General features: G+C 47.0%; 8 protein-coding genes across 8 annotated transcripts; 3 read left to right on the forward strand and 5 right to left on the reverse strand.

Annotated features, from left to right (window-relative positions):
• Window positions 1–2,193: 2,193 nt before the first annotated feature.
• Window positions 2,194–3,747, reverse strand: SPSK_10287 (uncharacterized protein; the record flags this gene model as incomplete). The annotated part of the gene is made up of 4 exons (XM_016736769.1): window positions 2,194–2,472; window positions 2,535–3,224; window positions 3,285–3,421; window positions 3,459–3,747. 4 exons carry the CDS (start codon window positions 3,745–3,747, stop codon window positions 2,194–2,196), a joined length of 1,395 nt encoding a protein of 464 aa, XP_016586327.1.
• A 1,176-nt stretch (window positions 3,748–4,923) lies between these two features.
• SPSK_00160 (X-Pro dipeptidyl-peptidase (S15 family) protein) lies at window positions 4,924–5,849 on the reverse strand (the record flags this gene model as incomplete). Its single annotated transcript, XM_016727140.1, has 2 exons — window positions 4,924–5,461; window positions 5,569–5,849. The coding sequence occupies 2 exons, from the start codon at window positions 5,847–5,849 to the stop codon at window positions 4,924–4,926; spliced, it is 819 nt and encodes a 272-aa protein (XP_016586328.1).
• Window positions 5,850–8,290: 2,441 nt separating this feature from the next.
• On the forward strand, window positions 8,291–8,830 carry SPSK_00185 (helix-turn-helix-domain containing protein type; the record flags this gene model as incomplete). The annotated part of the gene is made up of 1 exon (XM_016727165.1): window positions 8,291–8,830. One exon carries the CDS (start codon window positions 8,291–8,293, stop codon window positions 8,828–8,830), a length of 540 nt encoding a protein of 179 aa, XP_016586329.1.
• Window positions 8,831–10,281: 1,451 nt separating this feature from the next.
• SPSK_00103 (3-oxoacid CoA-transferase) lies at window positions 10,282–12,175 on the reverse strand (the record flags this gene model as incomplete). Its single annotated transcript, XM_016727083.1, has 4 exons — window positions 10,282–10,641; window positions 10,698–10,815; window positions 10,871–10,902; window positions 10,967–12,175. The coding sequence occupies 4 exons, from the start codon at window positions 12,173–12,175 to the stop codon at window positions 10,282–10,284; spliced, it is 1,719 nt and encodes a 572-aa protein (XP_016586330.1).
• Window positions 12,176–13,282: 1,107 nt separating this feature from the next.
• SPSK_00172 (maleylacetoacetate isomerase) lies at window positions 13,283–13,978 on the reverse strand (the record flags this gene model as incomplete). The annotated part of the gene is made up of 1 exon (XM_016727152.1): window positions 13,283–13,978. One exon carries the CDS (start codon window positions 13,976–13,978, stop codon window positions 13,283–13,285), a length of 696 nt encoding a protein of 231 aa, XP_016586331.1.
• A 599-nt stretch (window positions 13,979–14,577) lies between these two features.
• Window positions 14,578–15,927, forward strand: SPSK_00135 (fumarylacetoacetase; the record flags this gene model as incomplete). The annotated part of the gene is made up of 1 exon (XM_016727115.1): window positions 14,578–15,927. One exon carries the CDS (start codon window positions 14,578–14,580, stop codon window positions 15,925–15,927), a length of 1,350 nt encoding a protein of 449 aa, XP_016586332.1.
• Window positions 15,928–17,438: 1,511 nt separating this feature from the next.
• SPSK_00162 (fungal cellulose binding protein domain protein) lies at window positions 17,439–18,305 on the forward strand (the record flags this gene model as incomplete). Its single annotated transcript, XM_016727142.1, has 1 exon — window positions 17,439–18,305. One exon carries the CDS (start codon window positions 17,439–17,441, stop codon window positions 18,303–18,305), a length of 867 nt encoding a protein of 288 aa, XP_016586333.1.
• An 811-nt stretch (window positions 18,306–19,116) lies between these two features.
• SPSK_00157 (uncharacterized protein) lies at window positions 19,117–20,079 on the reverse strand (the record flags this gene model as incomplete). Its single annotated transcript, XM_016727137.1, has 2 exons — window positions 19,117–19,910; window positions 19,986–20,079. 2 exons carry the CDS (start codon window positions 20,077–20,079, stop codon window positions 19,117–19,119), a joined length of 888 nt encoding a protein of 295 aa, XP_016586334.1.
• Window positions 20,080–22,929: the final 2,850 nt, after the last annotated feature.

Below are 22,929 nucleotides of genomic sequence, written 5' to 3' on the forward strand. Positions count from 1 at the left end.
CCCTAACTAACCCTAACTAACCCTAACCTAACCCTAACTAACCCTAACTAACCCTAACTAACCCTAACTAACCCTAACTAACCCTAACCCTAACTAACCCTAACTAACCCTAACTAACCCTAACCCTAACCCTAACCCTAACCCTAACTAACTAACCCTAACTAACTAACCCTAACTAACTAACCCTAACTAAATAAAAGGATAAAAAATATAGTGTTATTTTAAGTTTTTATATTGTTATATTAAATAATATAGTGTTTTTATACTTTATTTTAAAAAAACAGGATTATATCGTAAATATATTCTTTATATATTACTTTTTTTTATACGTATAAATATATTTTTAACCTCGTTATTTTTTTCTTTTTTTAACTTTATATAATCTATTCGTTTCGTTAATTAATAAATTAACGAATAAATAACATAACGAACGTTCGTACGATATATTGTCGACTTTCGAGTTTATTACTCTCTCGTTTAACGAGTCCCCCCCTTTACTCGTTTACTCTTTTATTTTAAATAATACTCTTTAAAACCCGATTATTATTATAGATAATAACTTATTTACTAACGTTATTATAAACCCGTTTAGTATACTATACACTTTTAATAACTATCCCTCGGACCCGGTTTTAATTCCGGATAACGACGCCTCGGGTAACTCGTTTTATAACCTAATTATATTAAATTAAGTTTATACGGGTTTCGTACGATATTATCGACGTCCGTTAAAGAATAAACGTCTTTAAAAACCGGTAAAACTTAAACGTCCTTTTTACTTACTACTTCGTACGAGTAAACCTCGTTCCTTTATTATATATATTAAAACTTCCTTTCCTTTACTACTTTGTACGAATAAACTCGTTCTCGTAGTATATACGTTAGTACTTTTATTATTTAATACTCCGTACGAGTAGGATTTATTTTAATATTATATACGTTAATACTTTCTTTTTTTACTATTTAATACGAATAAAACTTGTTTTTCGAACTATATACGTTACTCGTTATTTACTTTTTACTTTTACTTAATCCCGTTTTTTTTAAAAAAACCCTTTTTATACTACCGTATACGGTACGTCGTCGGTAAAAAAAAACGAAGAATACTCTTTTAATACGTCGTATAAAACGTTAAAGTAAAGACGACGGACCGGTCGAAGGAAAGAAAAGAAAGAAAAGTAAAAAAAAAAAAAAAAAAAAAAAAGAAAAAAAAAAAAGAAACGAAAAAAAGGAAAGAATTAAAAAAAAAGAGACTTTAGTTAAAATTAAACACCGACCTTATCTTTTTATTCCCTTTTATAAAAAGTACGATACGGTATATAACTATTAAGTTATATACTAAATCGTATACGAAAGAACTAGTTCGTATTATAAGAAATATATACCGGTTTATTCTCGATTCTCGTTCGACGTCGTCGTGTCTATTATACGAACGAAACTCTTTTCCGTACAATCTAACATAACGTTTAACACTTAACACGTCCTTTTTATATTTAAACGTATCTTTCGTACGAATTAACCTAGTCCTTTTACTACCCTTACTTTCTTTCCTATTATTTTAAATATCCTTTATCCTTTTCTTTTACACCGTACGGTCTTTATTTTACTCGTTTTATTAATATTATTATCGTTTAATGTGTTTTTATCGTTATCTTATCGTTATTTTATTACAATAACGGCGTCGTCGCCCACTCCACTTTTTAACCCTAACCTTTATAAATTACAATCCGTTATTACTTAATAATAACTTGTCGTACGACATCGTTAATTAATAAATAGTGTCGCGTCGTTGTTTTCTTTATTTTCCCGTCGACTATATCCTCGTACGACGTCTCGTCGTCGCTGTATTTCTCATCCGATTTAATTAAATCAGATCAGAATGGACCCCCCGTTTTGTGGGGCACATTTAAATCCGACAGACCCCTGTCTCCTAACAAAAAAATTCTCATCCGGTTTGTCTTGTAGGGTAGGTAGCCCACTTCTTATTTCGGTAATTCGAAGTGGCTTTCTCAGTTAAACACAGCAGAATGCCTACCAGTTAAATTCCAAATTTCTTTCAGTTCACATTCCGTGGTGACCAACGAGCAAAATGACTAAGTTAATGATATAGGTTATTGTTTTTGTTTTTGATCGGTTTTCCGTATCAACAGTCACCGCATTGGCGTTGCTGTTAAGTACCCAATAGAAAATATATCAGAATGTCGTCAACTCGGGAAACTTGCTTGCTCTAGGAGACGAGAACTTTGTTTCCACGTAGATTTTCTGCATTGAATCTTCTTTGTGATCGAATGCGCGATACACCTGCTCCATGTTTTCAAGCCGAACCCGATGCGAGACCATCTGCAGAGGATCCAGGGCACCGGACTGAACCTGCTTCAACAGATGCTCCCAGTATTTTTGGACAGGTGCCTGGCCATTGCCAATGAGCCGAATGCCGCGCTCCATAAGTGAGCCAATGTTGAAATGGTTCGTCTATTCGAGATGTTAGTCTTGAACTGTCAACAATGTGCTTGTTCCAGTTTTATAAAACTCACATAACCAACGTAGACGCCTGTTACACCCACACGGCCGTAGTTACGGACACTTTCAATCATCTCGTTCAGAATCTCGCTCGTGTCTGTCTCAGCACCGATTTGCATCTGAACCCAATGGAACCATCCCTTGGCGTACTCGCCAGCGGCGCAATCAATGGCCACGTCTGGGCCACGGCCGTCGCAAAGATCCTTTAGTTTGCTGACAACGGTCTCTTTATTGGTGGTCCCAAAGCTGAGCGTCTTGTAGTCGATCAGTTCCAGCTGGTCAGCATTCTTGGCTGGCCAGCGACCCATGACAAAACTCAAGCGTGGCTCGGTATCAACAAAGATGACCTTTTTGGCCCCTTCATTGAGCGCAAAAACACCGGCCATTTGGCCAATCGGCCCCGCGCCGAAGATAGCCACCTGGTCGTTGGGATAGACTGCAGTGTCTTTGACTGCATTGTATGATGTAGCCAGCACGTCTGAAAGGTACAAGGCCTTTTCGTCGGGGACGTCGTCGGGTATGTGCAGCAGGTTGACGTCGCCAAAGGGTACTCGCACGTACTCTGCCTGACCACCGGCAAACCCGCCCGTGAGGTGCGAATAGCCAAAGATACCAGCCGTCTGTGAGCCGTAAAGTGCCTTTTGAGTCGAGTTCGAGTTTGTGCGCTCGCACTGGGAGGACAACTTCTGTTTGCAAAAGAAGCACTGAACGTGTTAGTCATATCGCATTACATGATAGGAAAGGAATAAGGAAGGGGAACGGACATCACCGCAAGCAATCTGAAACGAAGCAACATATCGTCCTCCCTTCTGAATATTCTTCACGTCGGGGCCAACATCATCGACGATACCGCAAAACTCGTGACCGAGGATGTCGTTGACTTGCATTTGAAGCACCGAACCTGGACGTTTAGACTGTTAGAGTCGGTAATGTCTGACATTGGTACCACGCTTGGTGAACAACAGAAAATTCACCGTGTAGAAGATGGAGGTCGCTGCCGCAGATAGTACTGCCTGTAACCTTGAGAATTACGTCGCGAGGCTCGATAATCTTTGGCCGAGGCACGTCCAGGACTTGAACTTTATTTTTCCCTTGCCAGGTGAGGGCCTTCATGGTATGCCCTCCGTCTCCTGACTTTTCGTAGTTAGCAATATCTTGCTGCGTCACGGCGCCACCATCGTGTCCAATTGCCTGCTCGGCAACGTTTGCCAGTCTTGATGTAGCCATGTTGTGAATTTGATTTGAATTTTTTTTGGTATTAATACAGCTGGATCGACGAGGCCTACGAGGTATAGGAACGAAAATGCCATCAAAATATACAAAATGTCGTTCTTCGTCTATGATGTCAATCAAAATGGTGTATTGTAGTAGTTTACTTTTATCATATGTTTAGTACATGATCACCGTCAACCATAGGGGCGAATGTCAGCTTTTCTACTCTGATGACGTCGACCATTTCTCCAATACGGGACGACTCCAGCACACGCTTTGTTTTTCTCGACAATGAAATACGTAAAATCCTAAAATCTTGAAATTAACTGGGATGAAAATCCAAGTTTATTTTATTCGAATAAAGAGATTTAGTAACATGTCGGACGCGTAATTGGTATTTAGTAAATGTGTGTACAGACCTGTGTAAATAAAGTATCTTACATAATCTTTAGAGCGGCTTTTTATTGGCAAATGAGTTAGCGCAAATAAAATGCCTTACATGCAGAAACGCGACGGAGGCGGCGGCAGAAACAAGGTCATATGTATACACGGCTATGAAGACGGGTATACACGGCGGCACCGGTTGTGACCTAGGAGGAAGCAATAGATTATATGACACTTAGGTAATATAATACGAGCACGAGGAGGCGTGATAGTATAACACTTGAAAATATCATAAGAATAGAAGGAGGTAGTTGAGGCGGGATAGCTATACCACGTGGTAGCTCGAACACGTCTAGATCGTTTCAGGACGCTTATACAAGCTACTTGAAGACAGGCTACCGTCGTAAACGTTCGCGTGAGGACTCTTATTAATGCCCTCGTAGAGACTCGACGTAAAGTCTGCCGAAGAGAGGATTGTGGAGATACAGGTAGCCGGGCGTTGACGGATCAGTTGAATAGAAGTTTACAGATAACATGAAAGAAGTTCCAACTGCTACGGTATTATATTTCGTAGGCACATAGTTGTTTTCATCGCTTTTGCCGCCTCTGTTTCCGGCAGTTATTCGTCATGGTTTTGAAATGTTTTGAACGTGTTTACGAAAGGTTGGTTTATTTACATAGGTTTGATGACAATTTAAAGTCCTTATATAGATCATGTAACCTTTGTCTTATATACAATACACAGGCCTGTTATTGGCCAACTTCCTCTCACACCCCGACTGAATACTTTAAAGCGTTATTTCGTCCTTATAGATTCTTTCCGAAGAAATCTATAAGCTTCGGACCAGACACTGTAAGGTCATCATAGAGGTCAAAATGGTCTTTCCCTTCGACGACAAACAGTTCCTTCGGTTCACGGGCTGTAGCAACAGCGTCTTCACTGTAATGAAGAGTCTGGGCCTTGGATCCGGCGACCATTAATAATGGCCGTGGGGAGATCAGATGTTGGAGGTTAAATGAGTCGTAGCCGATCATGAGATCGTAGCTAGATGGTGGAACTTTCTGGTCGGAACGGGGATGGTTTCCACGCTTCGACCCGTAGTATGAGGCCGCGTCTTTGAAAAAGGAGTCTGTGTCCTCCGGAATTTGAGAGATATCGCTGCTGAACATAGGTGGGGCTTCAATGCTGGGGTTGTCGGCCACACTCGTACGCCACTGGTCGGCTACCTGAAGTACACCAGCGATGACTTCAGGGACTTCCTTGTTGTTCTCCTTGTGTAGACCTCCATTGCGGGTCATACGGCCAACGCAAGCGGCACTCACAGTAGCAAGTGCCTTGATACGGCTGTTAGACTGCGCGGCATAAGATGAATAACCACCTGAGGCGCAGATTCCAAGAACACCAATTCGGCTAGGATCAACTTTGCCCTTTAACGTGCCCAAGTAGCTCACAGCAGCCTTAATTCCTCGACTCTCTGATGCGGGTCTTCTAGCCCACGTGGCTGTCCAGTGCTTTCTTCCTGATAACCGGCGTCAAACGTAAGGGCGTAGAATCCGGCTTTAGATAGCAGCCGGGCGTGGTCTGCAGAGGTTTGTTCTTTGACTCCGGTCATGGGGTTGCTGATCACAACTGCAGCGCCATTGCGGTCAGGGGCGCCAGCAACCGGGGGGTAGAGCTCGCCGCAGATCTGCAGCATGAAGGATGGGAAGGCGACTTTCGTTGGAGCAGACATAATGGAAGATAATGAGCACCGTGAATTGAATAAATTGCGTAGAATAGATGTTGTTGGACAGATTTCGTAGGATATATGTCTGATTTGGTTGAGACCGGCCCTTTTTTTACTTCAAAGTGACTTTATATTAACAAACCTATGACGTAATTCGTAGTAGATTAATTTCTCTGCAAACATTTCTGTCGCAGTTAAGCCTAACACCGGGTCTGGCCACCGGTAGAAGCGGGGTCGTACATGTACACTGGTGGAGCATGCGGGGCAACTATTGACGAGTTCCTCGGTAGGACAGGTGGTTGACGTCCTTTTCATACAACATTGCTTGTATGAGCTCTGTGATTAGCTTCAGGACGTTATGGCGGAGCAGCTCAATAATTATGGAATGCCTGGCGTACGTCCGCTTGTTGTGCCGGATGCCAGAGCGCATGTGTGGCCTTAATACACAGGCTATCTAAGCCGCCGTCACCGCGCTGACGACTCTCTACCGCTACTAAGACGACGGACGTAATCCTCCGCCCCGAGTATATTTGTCAGCGGATGCCTCAGGCTCTGATCTTGCCTTAGGCACTAACATCCGCTATCACGTGATAAGGGGCAGATAGAAAACATCGCCGCGGATGTGGTGATGTCAGTAGATAGGAGAATCAAGCTTATTTCATTCCATTTCATGACAATATTGGAATTGGAGTGACTGGATTAGCGTGTTCGTAGCGGCCTCGACCGCCTTTGGCATGAAGGTCAGTGGCAGTCGGGCGATTGATTTGGTCTGTCGGCACCACCCGAGAAACCAAGCGACGCATACCGGCGGTGTGCTCGTTGTCAACGCCTACCAAGATCACATGATCGGTGTCATGGCCAAGGCATGTGCGACGATCGGCCAAGACAAGACAGTGCACGCCAGGGCACTGCCACGCAAACGCTCGAGAAGGCATTTCAGATTAAATATCTAACACCCGCTGGCCTCCTCGTCGGTAAAACGCAGACCTGCATCAATCTTGAAATCGTCTTAACTTGTTCGCGGCGTAGGCATAAAAGTCATAGGCCGCGGGTGCCCCTCGTAAACCTAGACACCGGGCCAAGTTTCGGAATGGCCACAGGTTTTGTTGGCAGCCTGTCATTACGTACGCGCATACCCAATGTGGCAGCCATCAGGTAACGTACCGCCTGCTGCAGAAGCGAATGTCGTCGTAGTTGATATTCTCTATAGGGACGAATACCACTCCTATTTAAGAGCGCCGAGCAGCATGCAGCCGGGCGGAAACTTTTGAGATGACTAACTTCAAAAAATACGATATCAGGCCCGTCATTAACTGGCTGTATACCACCGTCGTGGGCGTGACCCCCTTCGGGCCTAGTTGGCGGGAGTTCAAGACGGCACCCATCCCCCCCGGCAGTAATATCACGTCAATTTTTGTAACGTACGACACACCGTAAGTGGCCAGGATGGCACATAATCGACGGTACGCTCAACGTTGATTTGCTCGTCTTTGCCAGCAACGGTAGATTGGTTGTTCTACTGCACGAGTAAGGCGACATAAGCAATACATATCGATAGGTGGGATCAGGCCGGTATCGGTTCCTGCCACATCGGGACTATCTCCGTGACTGGCCACCGCAGCCGTTGCTACTGCTGTTCCCTGACTCATTTGTGAAGGTATTGAGGGATAACATGCATATTGTTTTACGTGGAGCATTTTGAATCATATTACGATAAAGTCAACACAGCAGTGTTATGATGCAACCAACGTCGGTCATGCTTGCCATTGGCCTTTACCTAAACAGGTTAGAAATGAGCACAGGCAGCTGCATTCAAAAGTCGTCATCGTCAATCAAGCTATTACGACATACAAGATGACGGAATACAGGGCCAGTGCACTGGGTCCAATCGCGTTCTAACGTCTTCCGAGTCATGAACACCATTTTACAAAAGTATTTCAACCTAGTCTATCATAAGAAGAAGCAGATGCATTATCACAGTATTTGAATTGTAGGGTGCCATTAGGCTGAACAAAGTTGTGGTGTGTCCCGCCAATTTGGTAAATTAGGGGACACGGATAGCAGGCGGTGCGGGACAACACTAATGATCTCGCGTAGCTAACTTAGCTCTCTTTTTACGGGGTTGATTCTTCTCTTGAATCTGTGCTTTTGACGTTTTAATGATCGGTTCCCCAGAATAAAATGGTGGAGTTGGTCAAATTTCCTTAACTCAACTGCGGCCAGACAGAGGAAATATTGCGTCAACTGGTCTGCCGTCACGCCATTGAAAATTAGCTACAAGTCAATTACTGAATGTATAAGCACTTTGTATAAATGGTCCAGGTTGGCCGTACCTTGACGTCTTTGTAAACAAGGTCAAAGTCACAACAAACCCACCTCGAACCATACCTTACCTTTACATCTTTCCATACACACCTTACACTCCGAACAATAGAATACAACATAACATGTCTACATTCTCCACGTACGACATAGCTGTGCCGGTCCTTACCCGCGGGCTACAGACATTTGACCACATTCTACACAAGGCCGAGGCCCACGCGAGGGCCAATGGTATTGATGCTGACTCCGTCTACCCCTCTGCACGCCTTGTGGTAGACCAGAATCCGCTCGTTTTTCAGGTGCAAAACGCCACAAAGACTGTCCGCAACTACGTCATCCACCTGACGGGCGAGGACATTGCTCCGTTTGAGGACAATGAGAAGACAATTGCCGACTTGCACACCCGCATCAAGGCCGGCCTTGCTCTGCTGAAAAGGGTCACTCCCGATGTCGCCAATGGACGTGCTGAGAGCCAATCAGCCACCTTTAATCCTAGTGGTTCGCATCCGGTGACCCTCAAGGTCAAGGACGCCGTGCTGCTCCAGGCCCTTCCAAACTTCCTTTTCCATCTGACGACGGGGTACTCTATTCTACGTGCGCAGGGCGTCCCTGTCGGCAAGGCTGACTTCATCTCCAACTTCGTTGGTGTCCCAGGCTTCGAATAGGATTTGGCGTGGGAGCTGAACTAGATACATGTCAACGCAATTTAGACAAGAGAAATTAGTTATTCAAAAGAATATTGAAACATGACTCGGTCCACGTGATCTTATCCCAATCATCTCTTACTGGGTCCAATGTTATAACTTTGATGCAGCCCGATGTCACGGGCGTGCGAGTATTATCATTCTGTGTCAAAGAGATCGCTTTCACGTTTTATTGGTTAGTGTGGCATTACAATTCTGAGAACAGGAGGCCAATGTCGGTGCCATATCGGCCAAGCAACGAGTGCCTGTACATGTCATCCAGTCGTCTTTTCTTCCAGTGATCCAATTAATAAAGGATTTTAGAATTAGAAACTCGGACCATTTTAACTTTTTTATCCGAGAAAAGGTCCGGTCAATTGCATTGCCGGACAGATTCACCTCGTCATGTAAAATGGCGCTATGGCGCCATTGATGTCAAGCACGTTATACCTGCGCATATTCACAATAGCTGATTCAGGGGTAATACGACGTACTGTTCGAATTTCAGCACTGCCGGCCCGCAAAACTTATAACGGCCCGTAGGTGAATATTAATATTAATCAGCGGTAGATTCAACCATTTGACATAAGGTAGAACCCACCCTGTAAAACGAAGTAGGTGTTATAAATGCCTGTACAGTAGACGTAACCGAAAGGGGTTAGAATAAAGATACTCTCTACCAATAAAGATTAGAAGTAAATAAGAAAAAGAAAAACATAAGAGAAAACAGGAAAACAAAATAGAAAATAAAGGGAAGAGAAAAAAAAAAAACACATTAAATCCAAAGCCTAAAACGTCTAAAAAGGCTTTGCGGCGAATCATTGCTACCCGCGGAGGAATAGTAGCGTCAATGAGGAGTCAATACAACAAAATTGAAGCGGACTATATCAAACAACCCCCACGACCTCAAGCGACTAGCGACAACCTCAACTCGACTAATTTCCCACGTCTCTGGAATATACGGTAGAGACAGGGGCATAGAGAGGTGCAATTAAGAGAGAATAGTAATAGAGAGTTCATATTTTACGTTCTAGCATTGAATGAAAACATTACTAGAGCATCGTTGTCTTTTTGTCAAGTCCGAGAGCGCATCCCCGCAAGCCAATGTGCTTTGTAGGCACACCTGAGACACATTGTGGCCTACTACCTTTGAAAATCGTGTACCCATTGGGGGACACGTACAGGTGTTGTTGAATCATTGTTTGTTCAGCATGACATGTCGCTCCCAAAACGTTATGTATTCCCATACTGTTGCTAAATCACATATGCAATACGATATTCACAGACTTTTCTTAGGAACGTAGACGACCATTTATAGCCATGCTTTCTGACATATAAACTAAAAAATCCATATGAAAACTATTACCATAACAAGAGATGTAAATAAAACATTTATAAGTCCTCAAAAATGACTTTACTCATAGTCTCATCCACTACTCCATCTGCTTAATCTTGTCTGCCAGAGTGAATTTTGCGTCCGTGTTCTGCTGTACGTTATCCACAGTCACACCAGGGGCAAGTTCAGTTAAAGTCAGACCGCTGCCTTGGCGACGATCAACCTCAAAGACGCAAAGGTCGGTGATTATTGTGCTCACAACGCGGGCACCAGTTAGTGGAAGTGAACAGTTTTGGACAATCTTGGAGGAACCATCCTTCGCGACGTGCTCAGTGGCGACAACAATCTTGGTCTTGTCAGGGTTCGACACAAGATCCATAGCACCGCCCATGCCCTTGAAAATTTTACCAGGTATCATGTAATTGGCTAGATCACCAGCGGCGCTCACCTGAAGTGCCTGGAGAGGGATAGTGTCAGCTTGGGGACATGACACGTGAAGAAAATGGTACTTACTCCTAGGATCGACACGTCGACGTGGCCTCCTCGGATCATGCCGAAGGATTCAGAACTGTCGAAAGTTGCTGCACCCGGTACCAAGGTAACAGTTTCTTTACCAGCATTGACAATATCACTATGACATTAGCAGGTCGATCTTGTGTGATGTTGATTCTCACGTAAATACTTACGGGTCGACCTCTTCAGGAAGAGGATATGGGCCCTGCGCAGTTAGTATAGAGCACACAATGAAATGCAATGCAAGAAAAGAATAGCTAAAGACTTACCATTCCTAGAATTCCGTTTTCCGACTGAATCCAGACTTTCTCGTCTGGTGCTAAAAAAGACGGCGCTAACGTCGGGATACCAACGCCGAGGTTGACATAAAACCCGGGATACAGTTCCTTGGCGGCACGCCGTGCAATACGTAGTCGCTTCTCAGCTGCGGTGTTTGGTGTCATTGAGGTAGCAGTAGTCGCAGCCTTCCCCGTCTTGGGTTCACGCGTTTTGAGAATGTCGATTTTGCTTGGTACTGTTGCGGGCACAATACGATCCACGTAGATGCCAGCCAAGTCGACCTCTCCAGGGTCGATTTCACCCAACTCGACAATATTCTCGGCTTCGACGATCGTCAGCTTGGCCGCCTTGCCCATGAGCGGTCCAAATGCTTTCGTGGAATATCGAAAGACGCAATTGCCAGCGCGGTCGACCTTGTGGGCACGCAGAATGGCCACGTCACCGGGAAGAGCGAGCTCCATGAGAAATGTCCGCCCATTGAACTCACGAGTCTCGCGCACACGTCCACGTTCGGCCACACTACCGTCCGGGCCGAGACGTACAGGGATCTCGCCCTCTTGTAGTAGGGAGTGGGCACCGGTGGGCGTAAAAAAGGCCGGTATACCGCTACCAGCTGCCCGGATGCGCTCGGCCAGCGTGCCCTGTGGACACAGTTCGACAGCGATCTTTCCAGCCAAATACTTCTTTTCAAGGTTCTTGTTGTTACCAAGATACGAGATGATGAGGCGGTCAAGCTGTCCAGCCTCTGTCAGCACAGCGAGGCCCCCCTTGCCTTCAACGCCGGCATTGTTGGAAACTGCTGTCAACGAATGCAGTGATTCAGGCCCTCTTCGGTGTAGCGCGTTGATTATGGTCTGTGCAACACCCGAGAGACCAAAGCCAGCGCTCAGAATCACAGACCCGCTGGGAATGTCAACCACCGCATCATCGGCCGTTTTGTAGACTTTGTCACTACCACGAGATGGCCGGGGCACCGCAGAAGCATCTTTCTGAAAAGCCCGGTGGCTGTGTGGCATTGCCAGCCATGGTACCGAACGCGCTGCGGTCGGACGTCTGCGGCCTGCACATTGGGTGACGCACGGTGTGGTGATTGTATGTGTGGTGAGATTGCCCAGAATCCCCCGCGATGCAACAGTGGCTCTCTCCCCGGGTCTTGTCTGTAGCTCGGCGGCTAGGAGTCGAAATAGTGCGCGAGCCATGTCGAGGTTGAATACAACGGCAGGAGAAAGGGTACGGGCGGCTGGTTATCAAATAGGTAGTGGATACACAGAGGTAAAAGTTGCACCATGCGAAAGTTGTGAGAAATTCTCACCACCTATTTATTTGCTGAGCAGTTTCCTCCTTATGGAGATAGGCGTTTCTTCCAACGTCGGAAACAACGCAGGCTCACGCCGCTAAGGGCGGCACCTACCGCCCGCACGAATATCACTGTTGGCGGCTTCTGCATCGGAGTGTTATTAGCGACATGCGTGCCAGCTATCAAACCGCTAGGGGTGGACCCACGCCACCTGAGCCACAGTAACGATTGGTGAACATAGATTTCTGCCACTTAATTGCAGCGGAGATACCATCGCCCAAACACTCTGACATCTGGACGGTTTGGATGTCATTATAAAATATTTTGTTGTGCGTACCCTTGTGTGCGGGTGTATATCACCGGCTGAAACTTATACTAACAATAAATTCCAGAAAAAGTTGCCCCTTCCTTTGAACCGTCGCTGCACTCGCGGCCAACAGTATGCTCGGGCGATTACAGGTGGAACTGATTTGGATACTTCCGAATATGCCTGAGGCGAAGCATCTTGCACATTTTTCTGTCGTCTGTCCAGTGCAATTTATTGATATTCGTGACAGTGTGTCGCTGGTAATGCCCCCCGAAAGTCAGTTTATAACAGCTGCTGGTACATCATAGAATCTCTTTCTCTCTCCTGCTTTTTGGTAATTGCCGGCATGGTCGTATGTCTGCTATTCTTCGTCACTGCCTTACATGAAAACAACAATCATCGTGTTCTATTTCAAGCGTGACGTGCAGGGTTTCTGTGCACAGTCAATTCTTGTCAAGTCCAGCCGTCTTGACTTCGTATCTTTAGTCGCCGAGTACATGCGGATTCTCCCGCTTGGATGCCACTGGACCCGCCGCGGCGGTATATCAGCAAGTGCGGTCATTGACAGCAGGTAGTGCAGATGGCGACGATTGTGTTCATGGAGTATTTACTTTCGCTGCTTTCCCAATTATCAATACTATCTGCCAACGGCGGCTCCCAAGTGAGGCTCCTAAATGCGGCTCATGACAAGGCCACCCAATGCTACACTGCTCTAAATTGCTCTGGCGTGTCAGCCTGATGCTTCCAATCCGCTGCGACAAACTCTGGCAAGTCCTTGCACGCATTATACGCGTGGGTCACAGCTTCGAACTGCGTCAAGTCGACCCCCCAACGCAGAGCTGCCTCGTATGCTGGAGCAATGACCACGTCCGCCAGCGTGATGTCATCGCCAACACTGTGCTTTCCAGCGCTGGTCTGCAGGATGGCTTCGACAGCCCTGATACCGGGCACCATTATTTCCTTGCACCAGTCGGCCGATTCGATACCGAGGGTGCGCATCCGGTGTAGCACACTTGAATTGGTCTTTGGCTGCACATCACCTGTAATAATGCTGACAATGTCGCGTACAACAGCACGCTGTAGCGGCCGTTCAACCCCTGGCAGTAGGGGCCGCTTGTCGGGGAAGGCCTCTTCGAAAAATTCGAGAATGGCCACTGACTGGCGTATGGTCGCCTGCGAGCCGTCGGGAAAGCCAGCTACTAAGGACGGCACCGTGCCACACGGGTTCACATTGCTGGTGTACGTCGGTGCCGATTGTTCCTCTTTCAAGAGGTTGACATAGTGCGGCGTCACCGCGAGGCCTTTCAAGGCCGCCGCTGTCCGCACACGCGCCGAGCATGATGACCGGAAGTACGTGTAGAGCGTCAGCTCTACACCAGTAAAGTCGTCCTTTGTCATAGTTTTTCGTTATGTAGAAGTACTTTGTTTTTGTTGGGCAGTTCCGGGCATGTTGACTCGCGAATTGACTACGGGAAGTTTTGCTGTAATGTTTCCATTCCAAGTCCACAAACTCATCGGATTCTTGAGGAGGAGCAGTCTACTATCCATCTTGCATGTGACTGACTTCTGGAAAGAATAAATCGCAGTTGCCTTTTGCAGCGCACAATGACCAGTGCCGCAGGCCACTAAGCCTGCTGACCGACGGCTAGTCTCGCCTTCCCCAGCTGCTGTGGATCGCTCCTTGCTGCGGAACCCCGCATTGTGCGGAGACGGAAGTTGCGGAATGTTTTGTACGCAGATGCTGTTCCGCTAACTTACACGGCTTCCATCGGTTATGCGGCGTCTCCACAGGTCGGGTTACTAAAGCCACACACCTAATACTTACGAAGTACGAATGTACTCGACGCAAATACCGAATTCGAATCCAAATCTCAACAATCTTCCGTCCGGTCTCCCTATTCAGGAGGCGCTACTCAATTGCAACGCTTTGGACGTTTTGCTTCAATGGTTGTCAAGATTTAGTTTTGCTTCCCTGTTCGATCCTATCCTCAGAATCAATGCACTCCGGTTTTAATCAAAAGGGCGCTATGCTTTCCTCAACAATCGCCGAATCTTGGCTGAACATTCCCTCTGGGAGCGACTTTTCACTGATCAACATCCCCTTTGGCATCGTCACGTATTCTGGTGCATCAACGCCCCGCGTCGCCGTCGCTGTGGGTGACCAAGCTCTCGACCTCGTCGTGTTCTCCGAATACGATGGCTTTTCTGGGCTGCCAGACATCCAGCCATACTTGCATGTGTTTGACGAGTCCACGCTCAACTCTTTTGCGGCGCTCGGCCGGCCATTGCATAAAATTGTCCGCAGCTACCTCCATGACGTGTTTGTGAAAGACGGCCCTTTCCGTGAGCGCTTGCAAGACAACGCACATCTACGGAGCGCCTGTCTCGTCCCGCTGGCGTCCGTGAGAAACCACCTCCCAATGCAGATTGGCGACTATACGGACTTTTATGTCGGCAAACATCATGCGTTCAACGTTGGTGTGCTCTTCCGCGGTCCAGCCAATGCACTGCAGCCCAACTACACTCATCTTCCCGTTGGCTACCACGGCCGCGCCTCGTCGGTTGTCGTCTCGGGAACGCCTGTTCGCCGGCCATGGGGACAGATCCTGGATGCCGACAAGAAGACACCCGTCTACCGCCCAAGTAAGCGCCTCGACATTGAGTTGGAACTTGGTGCATTTGTGTGCAAGCCCAACCGTTTGGGTGCGCCCGTCCCACTCGTCAAGGCCGAGAGCCACCTTTTTGGTTATGTTCTACTCAACGACTGGTCAGCCCGCGACATTCAGGCTTGGGAGTACGTCCCGCTCGGCCCATTCAATGCAAAGAACTTTGCCTCGACTATTAGTGCCTGGGTTGTACTCGCTGACGCGCTTGAGCCGTTCCGCACAGACGGTATCGAGAACACAAGTGAGCTGCAGGCATACTTGAAACCTGCGGACGGTAGTGCTAAACCCGTGTTCGACATCAACCTAGAGGTTGATCTACAACCTTCAGGATTCAATTCGCCGTCTGTCGTTAGCCGTTCCAATGGCCGTCACCTCCTCTGGTCCTTTTCTCAAATGTTAGCCCACCACACCGTTGGTGGCTGTCCGCTGAATGTGGGGGACCTTTTGGGATCCGGTACCATCAGCGGACCTGACGACGGGACGCAAGGCAGCCTGTTGGAGTTGACGGCTGGTGGTTCCAAAATTATGGATGTTGGCGGGGTGGAAAGAAAGTTTCTGGAGGACGGCGATGAGGTCGTCTTGCGTGGCTGGTGTGAAAATTCAAATGGTCAACGCCTTGGATTCGGCGAGTGTCGGGGGTGTATCCTGCCAGCATGGCCGGATGGAGTTGCAGAGGAATGAAGAGTCTGGCGAAAGAACAATCATTTAAACGGGACTTGTCCCGCTGTCTTCTGTCTAGGCTAAGTTCCGAACAGAAATGACCTCAAAACTTGCCAAATGTGCATTACCATCCCCTGTCCGTATCATATTGTGTACGTGTGTTGTTTTATTGATGTTTGATACTGAGTATCGTTGAACTGTATACATACGGGTAATTGCGCGTAGCCATAAAGCCAAAAGCCGCCAAAAGAGAGCGAGTCGCGTGTGACACCGGGTCTTGTTCAGCCATTGTAACTGGTATGTGAAGAAACGAGCTCGTGTGTAGAATATGAAGCCGATATGGGTAAATCGCATGCGACGGGGTTCGATTTGAGAATGCTCGGCACTTTAAGCATATGGTCGCGGGGTAAAGGCACCTCGCCTAAGTCACCAATATTCGGTCCCCGTAATAATTTACGTGAACTATTAGAATGGATTTATGGTGTAATAGATCGACTCTACGCCCTCCTCGCTTGGCATGAATGGCAGTCGCTGCCTGATCTCTATCATACTTATGAATGAAGGCTTGAAGCAGGGGGAGTCTACGCAGTCAACGACCCACATGACGTATGGGATGCCTCCTACACCGAAGGTAGAGGACCCAAACCCTATTTAGAAGAAAGAAGGGCAGCGAGGGAGGCGACGCGGACGTTTGCACTTTAAAGTGTGTGCATGATGTGACACCGAAAGCAAAGGATGCTGAACTCTTACAAATAAAGGTCAACGACGTGGGTAACAAGAAATGACTAAAGTGCGTATTCGATTAAGATTTGTTGATGTTTGCCTTCTCGGCAATCTACACCTGCCCTACTCAGCTGGTTAATACTTCCCAGCCCTTCTTGGAGAAGCGGCGCCAAGGTCTCCCATATTTACTAGGATGTGCGAGCGTTCGCTGTTGCCGAGCTCTCCTGCCATTCTGGCTAATTTGTGTCTTCGCGGCAGCCTGTAAGGCAATAAGCTCGAACCAGCGGGGCGAAAGGCTACGACGGTGAACTGCGAAACACGGGAATGGTTCCTGTAAATCCCCGCAAGTTTAATAACGACGATCCCTCTCAACAATTCTCCGACTCACTCTTATTAAGTGCACATATTTAGGCGATGGTATATCAGCCGCGGTAGTTTAAGATCGCCTTATCATTATAAATTGCGAGAAGAAACTCTCTTGTATGGCCAGTCATGGAGGCCTTCGATTTACATTTACTGCATTTTGCGAATATGTCCATAAAGTCCGGTCACTGTCAAAGTCACTGCTGTACGGCGGGGATGATTTTACAATATTCTTTGTCTTGGCTTCATATTACCTATTTTCCCGGCAGATTGTCGTTCTACAGTTCTTCGTGCCCTTTGTCTCGGTATCTGATCTCGGTAGATGACAATGACAAGTCAAAAGTATATATCTAGGATCGTAACGCCAGGTTTTCCACAGTTAACATCATCATCGATGCGGCATCCTCTGAAACCTATGATCACCCAAACAAACATATATCTTCGAAATGCAGGTACAAATAAGATTTATCGGGGCGGTGGTTCTCCTGGGGCTGTCGTTGCTGGGCGCCGCCCTGGCTGACAAGTCCGCCGGCTGTGGAAAGGACCCGACTATGACCAATAAACAGTACACGATGACTGTGAACGGCAAGCAGCGGGAGTACATCATGAAGCTTCCCGATCACTACGACAAGAACCGTCCTTACCGTCTTATCTTTACATGGCACCCGCGAGGCGGCAGCGCAACCAAGATCGTACAGGGTGAAGACATACACCATGGCGGCGCGCTTCCTTACTACGGGCTTCCTCCGCTAGCCAACAACAGCGCCATCTTCGTTGTGCCCAACGGCCTCAACAACGGCTGGGCCAACTCGGGTGGGGAGGACCTTACCTTCTTCGATCAGATGGTTAAGGCGGTGGAAGCCGACCTCTGCGTCGACACCACGCTGCGCTTTTCGACTGGATTTAGCTATGGTGCCGCCATGTCGTATGCGATCGCCTGCGCCCGCCCTCAAGTGGTTCGCGCCGTTGCGATCCTGTCCGGCGCTCAGCTCAGCGGCTGCTCCGGCGGAACTGATCCAGTGCCGTACTACGGTCAACACGGCACGTCCGACTCGGTGCTGCAAACCTCGATGGGAAGGTCCCTGCGCGATCATTTTGTCAAAAACAACGGCTGCACACCCGTTTCGCCCGAGCCGATGCCTAACAACGGAAAGTCGGTCAAAACCGTGTACCAAGGTTGCAAACAGGGATACCCAGTTACTTGGGTGATACACAAAGGAGATCACAATCCATCTGAGACCGACCCCGGGTCGTCGACTCCGTTTGCACCTGGCAACACATGGGAGTTTTTTTCACAGTTTACATCAGTATGAGCATGACAGAAGTAATTAAAGAATACGCTAAGGTACTCATGGTCAGTGCCATCAAGTTCCGTCGTTGTAACTACACAAAGACCACATCCCATACACCATACTAGAAATTTTTTCTATACACCTACCTGTACCCTGTAACCTCCCCCCAGTGGTGTATCTAACTCTACGTTTGTGTTATATAGTAGGAATAGACTCTCTTACTTCCAAATTAAAAACTTATATCTAGTTAAAAATACAGTAAAATAAAAACCTGGTTGTAAAATTAACTACACATTAAAGAATCACTATTACACATGGCCTCACTTTACCGAAGCCTAAAATTACACCACGTTATAACACGGCTTAGTAAAACAACACAACTGCAACAGGCTGAAAGGCCCGAGAGTCACTAAGTAACACGTAAACTGGGACAGCGGCCAGACCAACAGACGTCTAATCAGAAGTCCGTACGTTCAACTAAGTGGCGGTGCTCTGATCGGAAGTCCACAGGTGGACCCACGAAAGAGGGGTGTTTAACGCGATAAGTACGGTTTGTTTCCTTTCTCCTCTTCTTTCACTTCTTATATTTATCGCTAGAATTGATAACCTTATGAACCCAACTAATGCTACCAAAAAATGCCTTTTTCGGTGTCGGTATTTTGACAAGTAAACACGTACATCATGGCGCTACCGTAAACCACAGCCGTCTTATAAAGCTTGACACTTCAACGCGTATCGCAAATTCTCACGTAAAATTATATTCTGCTGGTGCCTATATATTCTGTCCATCGCTGTAATACGTAAAGACAAGACCATCAAAATTAAATATTCTCTACCGTCTTATGCCGCCTCCAGATGCAAAGAGCGCATCCTTCTCGCGCTTGATCTTTGCAAGCTCGCGTTTCTCTCTGTCCGTCAGGGAAAGTACAGGCGGGTCGTTGTGCCCATAAAGAGCCGGCTCCAAAAATTTGACAGACGTTTTGGCAGACGCCGGCAGAAGTCGATGCCCAGCAATGACGAGCTCCATGAGGTGGTGCACGTTTTTCTTGCCGCGGATGTTGGGCCCGAACCCGCGTTCCACTTTCATGATGCAGCCCCGTGCGAACGAAAGGACCCATAGAATATAATGAGAGGCCTTTTTAGCCGTCTCTGCAGGCGGCGGGAATCGAAACTCGATTGTGCCACCTGGCAGTGCCTTAAGATTGAGGTAGTAAAACCTGTCTTCGAACAGCTTTCCAGCTTCCGTTGTTGTCTCGAGTTGATCCAAAAGGCCGAAGAGCTGCTCGGGTCTTCCATTGCGGACGTCGTCGACAAATCGGCACAGCTTGTTTACTTTGCCGTTTTGGTTGGAGAGAAAACACCGTGTATAATAGTTGTCACGACGGCTTGGGGGCAACATTGCTGTGAAGGGCTGATCAAGGACGCATATGTCCTTGAGAATTGCCCGCACCTCGTCAACCTTCCACACATCCCCGTCGACGTTGTGCGGCCTCACGTGCACAAGTGTGCCGCTTAGTTGGCTTGTGGCAGTGTCGAAGTGGCTGCCAAGAATGCTGTAGATTTTGAATATGACGGGTGCCCAAGGTGTCTCAGTGCTCATGACTTCAGGAACCAATTCAAAGCCAGCTATGAAGCAAGGTAACATTGTTAGGATCAGCTCACTATCAACCGTAAACCTCTGTTGCCCTGTCCTTAACTTACAGTAAGCGTCTGGCTCACCTCTCACAAGAGATCCATACTCCGTGACGCTCCAGTTTTCGTAGTCTTTGCTTATCCTAAACACACATTCAAACATATGGGTGGTCAAGCTTTGGTGGACAAGGCCCTGAATCTTGTCGCGGTAGTGGCCCTTGCGTTGACTGTCCCCGCCCTAGCCAACAGCTTCCTTGGCTGCATCAATTTGGGTCGTGTTCTTCGGTCGCAAGTAGAGCTCGAGCTCTACGCCAAACGTGAAGTGGTATACTTCGTGCGCCGAAGCTATGGTGTAGGTACAATTTCACTCCTCGATACGGGGCCGCTGGTGTGTAGGTGTGCAAAATTTGTTGTCGGACTGTATAAAAAAAAAAGACTAGCATGATAAACAAGAGATGGGTTGACAACAAGCTGTAGCTGGGGAGAGAATGAAAATCGAATGGCACAGCTTCAGACAAAAGAAAGCTTGGAGAGCAGGACGATAAGCTTGCACATAAGGACGGGCCAGTATCTGTTGTTTCAGTGAATGTCCGGTTCGCTTATTATCTTATTCGTAGTCCTTTCTTCGTTTTCTTTCCTACGTTAACATTGTCGTGATTTCGATGTTCCATCCGTGGCATTATGGGCCATTTAGGACAAACAACCTACATTTACTACAAAGTGTCTTCTATAACGACGCCAATTAACAGACACAGATACGGACACCATCGACTACATTCACCGCATCTAGGACAAGCTGCACTGGACAGTAAGGACTTTTTTTTTTTTTTGGTCAAGGCACCGGAGATGTTCGTAGACAGCACAATATGTTCAAAGATGCTATACAGCAAAATAACATTCATAAAGCTCATAGAATAGCAAAGGGCGGTGATTCAATGGCCGCGATTAGTCTTTTGTTTGCGAGTCTCAGATCTGATTCATTTCCTTGCCAGGAATCCTACGCATGGTCCGTACAAAACAAAGTACAGACCAAAAGGCCGTCAATGGGTAGATTTCCTGTCAATGCACTGCAAACTATTGTTGTGCTAGTCTCCTGGCTTCGTAAAGGCCAAACAGCACTTGTTCACAATAGGATATCATTTTCCTATGTACAAGAGATTGAATGAATATGAATCTGCGTCTCGGTCAAAATAACTGTTCACTGGTCTGTAATGCAAGCCAATTCACGTCTAAAGCACGCTGGCCCGGTAGGTCTAAAGAGTATTCAGTCAAACAATCACAAGTGAGTTAGTTATACTTTGTGCCTGCCTAGAAAGCTAGCGCAAACTATGTACTTCTCACACATGTATCTTACCGTTTTAGTGAGGTCGTACAACGTCCTGACTAAGTACTGGGCGGGTCCTCATTGGCTGCTTTGGGCCTAAAAAGGTCCAGTGAGATCTTGCACGCTAGCTCTATGACCTTCGACTTACAGAATACAGAGACTCAATGCGTACAATTAAGGTTCGCGGGGAAAGGGCGAAAAATGAAATCGCCACCAAGCAAACAGTTTATTATGCTCCATCTTCCTTCGCAACTCTCCCCTCCTCGTCTCATCCCTTTTCCCCTTACTTCTCTTCTCGCACTCACCATCCTCCAGAACCAAGCACAACACCAATTCTCAAGATCTCTGACATCTCTTATCAGTTCCATCGCTTGCACTGTCGCCATCGCGACGAGTCTGTTCTCTTTCGCCATTGTTTTGTATTCGCGCAACGTTCTCATGACATTTTCGGTACGCTCGTTTTCAATACATTTCCTGTGGAACTCCCTACATCGTACTCTTCGTCTCCAAAATCTATGCAAAGCAAAAAAAAAAAATAAAGTCTGCTAACTCATTGCTTTCTATAGGTCCGCGACAAAACACCAGGATGGCGCCCCAAAGAGCAGGCACGTACGACCCATGGGGCCCAGATGCATGGGTGGAGGCTGGACTGATCAGTAGACTTGGCCTCCCCGACAGCGATGCGAAAATCCCCATCAGCCTTGGACCAGACAGTATATTCCAAACGGCGCAGCAAGTCCAAAAAGCCCTCGACTTAACGTTTTTGCCTAGAACCATCAATGCCACGGTGACTCCATCGAATGCGGTAAATCGGCCTCCAGGCTCAAGGTCTGCTCTCCAGCGCCCAACGAACGTTGTGTACTGCCTGGTTCCAGGTGACGCCTAGTGTCACTTGGTAGGGATTTGCCAAGTTCGCACCGACGGGTTTGTACCTATAGACGGAAAGTCCGTCTACTTGCATCTACCGACTGCCTTTGTTGACGAGTTCATAAAAACATTGACGCGTACAGAAGAACAAAAGTCCCGGGACCGCGCCGACAAGCAAATCATCGAGAAGTATGCCGACTTTTGGGCGCGTAAGGACGAAATGACACGGGCCGAGCGGATTGCCTGGATGCGCGAGGAAATCGGCAAACTAGAAGCCGAGAAGGAAGGGAATAGCGGTTAGAAAACGGTATATCAACTTGATAAATACAAGGGACTTAATGATACAAAGGCACATGCATTTACCATAACTCCGTAATATAATTAGGTATTTCAGCCACAGATAGATCACTTCTAAATGAACGCAAGTGAATTATGGCAGAAACAGAAGCTACTGTAAAAGGTGGGATGCAGGTACCCTTTGAACATGAGAGGCGCTCGTTAGATGCAAAGCAGAGAACAAAATACTAACAATTCAAGCACGTTAACAATAAATAAGGGACCTAATGTGTCAATTAATTGGTGGAACCTGGTAAGTTTGTTAAATTTAATTCATATTATCCGCGACAACCGGCGAACAGTACATTCACTTTATTATAAAACACGACAATGAATATATATAGCTTGGTGTGGCACAACCTTCGTCTTCCCAGCAACAAGGAAGTCGCTTGCAGTCAGCGGCTCGAAACATCGAGCTCCAGAACGAAAACACCGATCACACAAGCTTTAAAATCCCGTCGTCAGCACAGCCGTTGCAGATTTTGT

Source organism: Sporothrix schenckii, assembly GCF_000961545.1.
Source record: "Sporothrix schenckii 1099-18 chromosome Unknown Cont46, whole genome shotgun sequence".
In the NCBI taxonomy this organism is placed as follows: Eukaryota; Fungi; Ascomycota; class Sordariomycetes; order Ophiostomatales; family Ophiostomataceae; genus Sporothrix; species Sporothrix schenckii.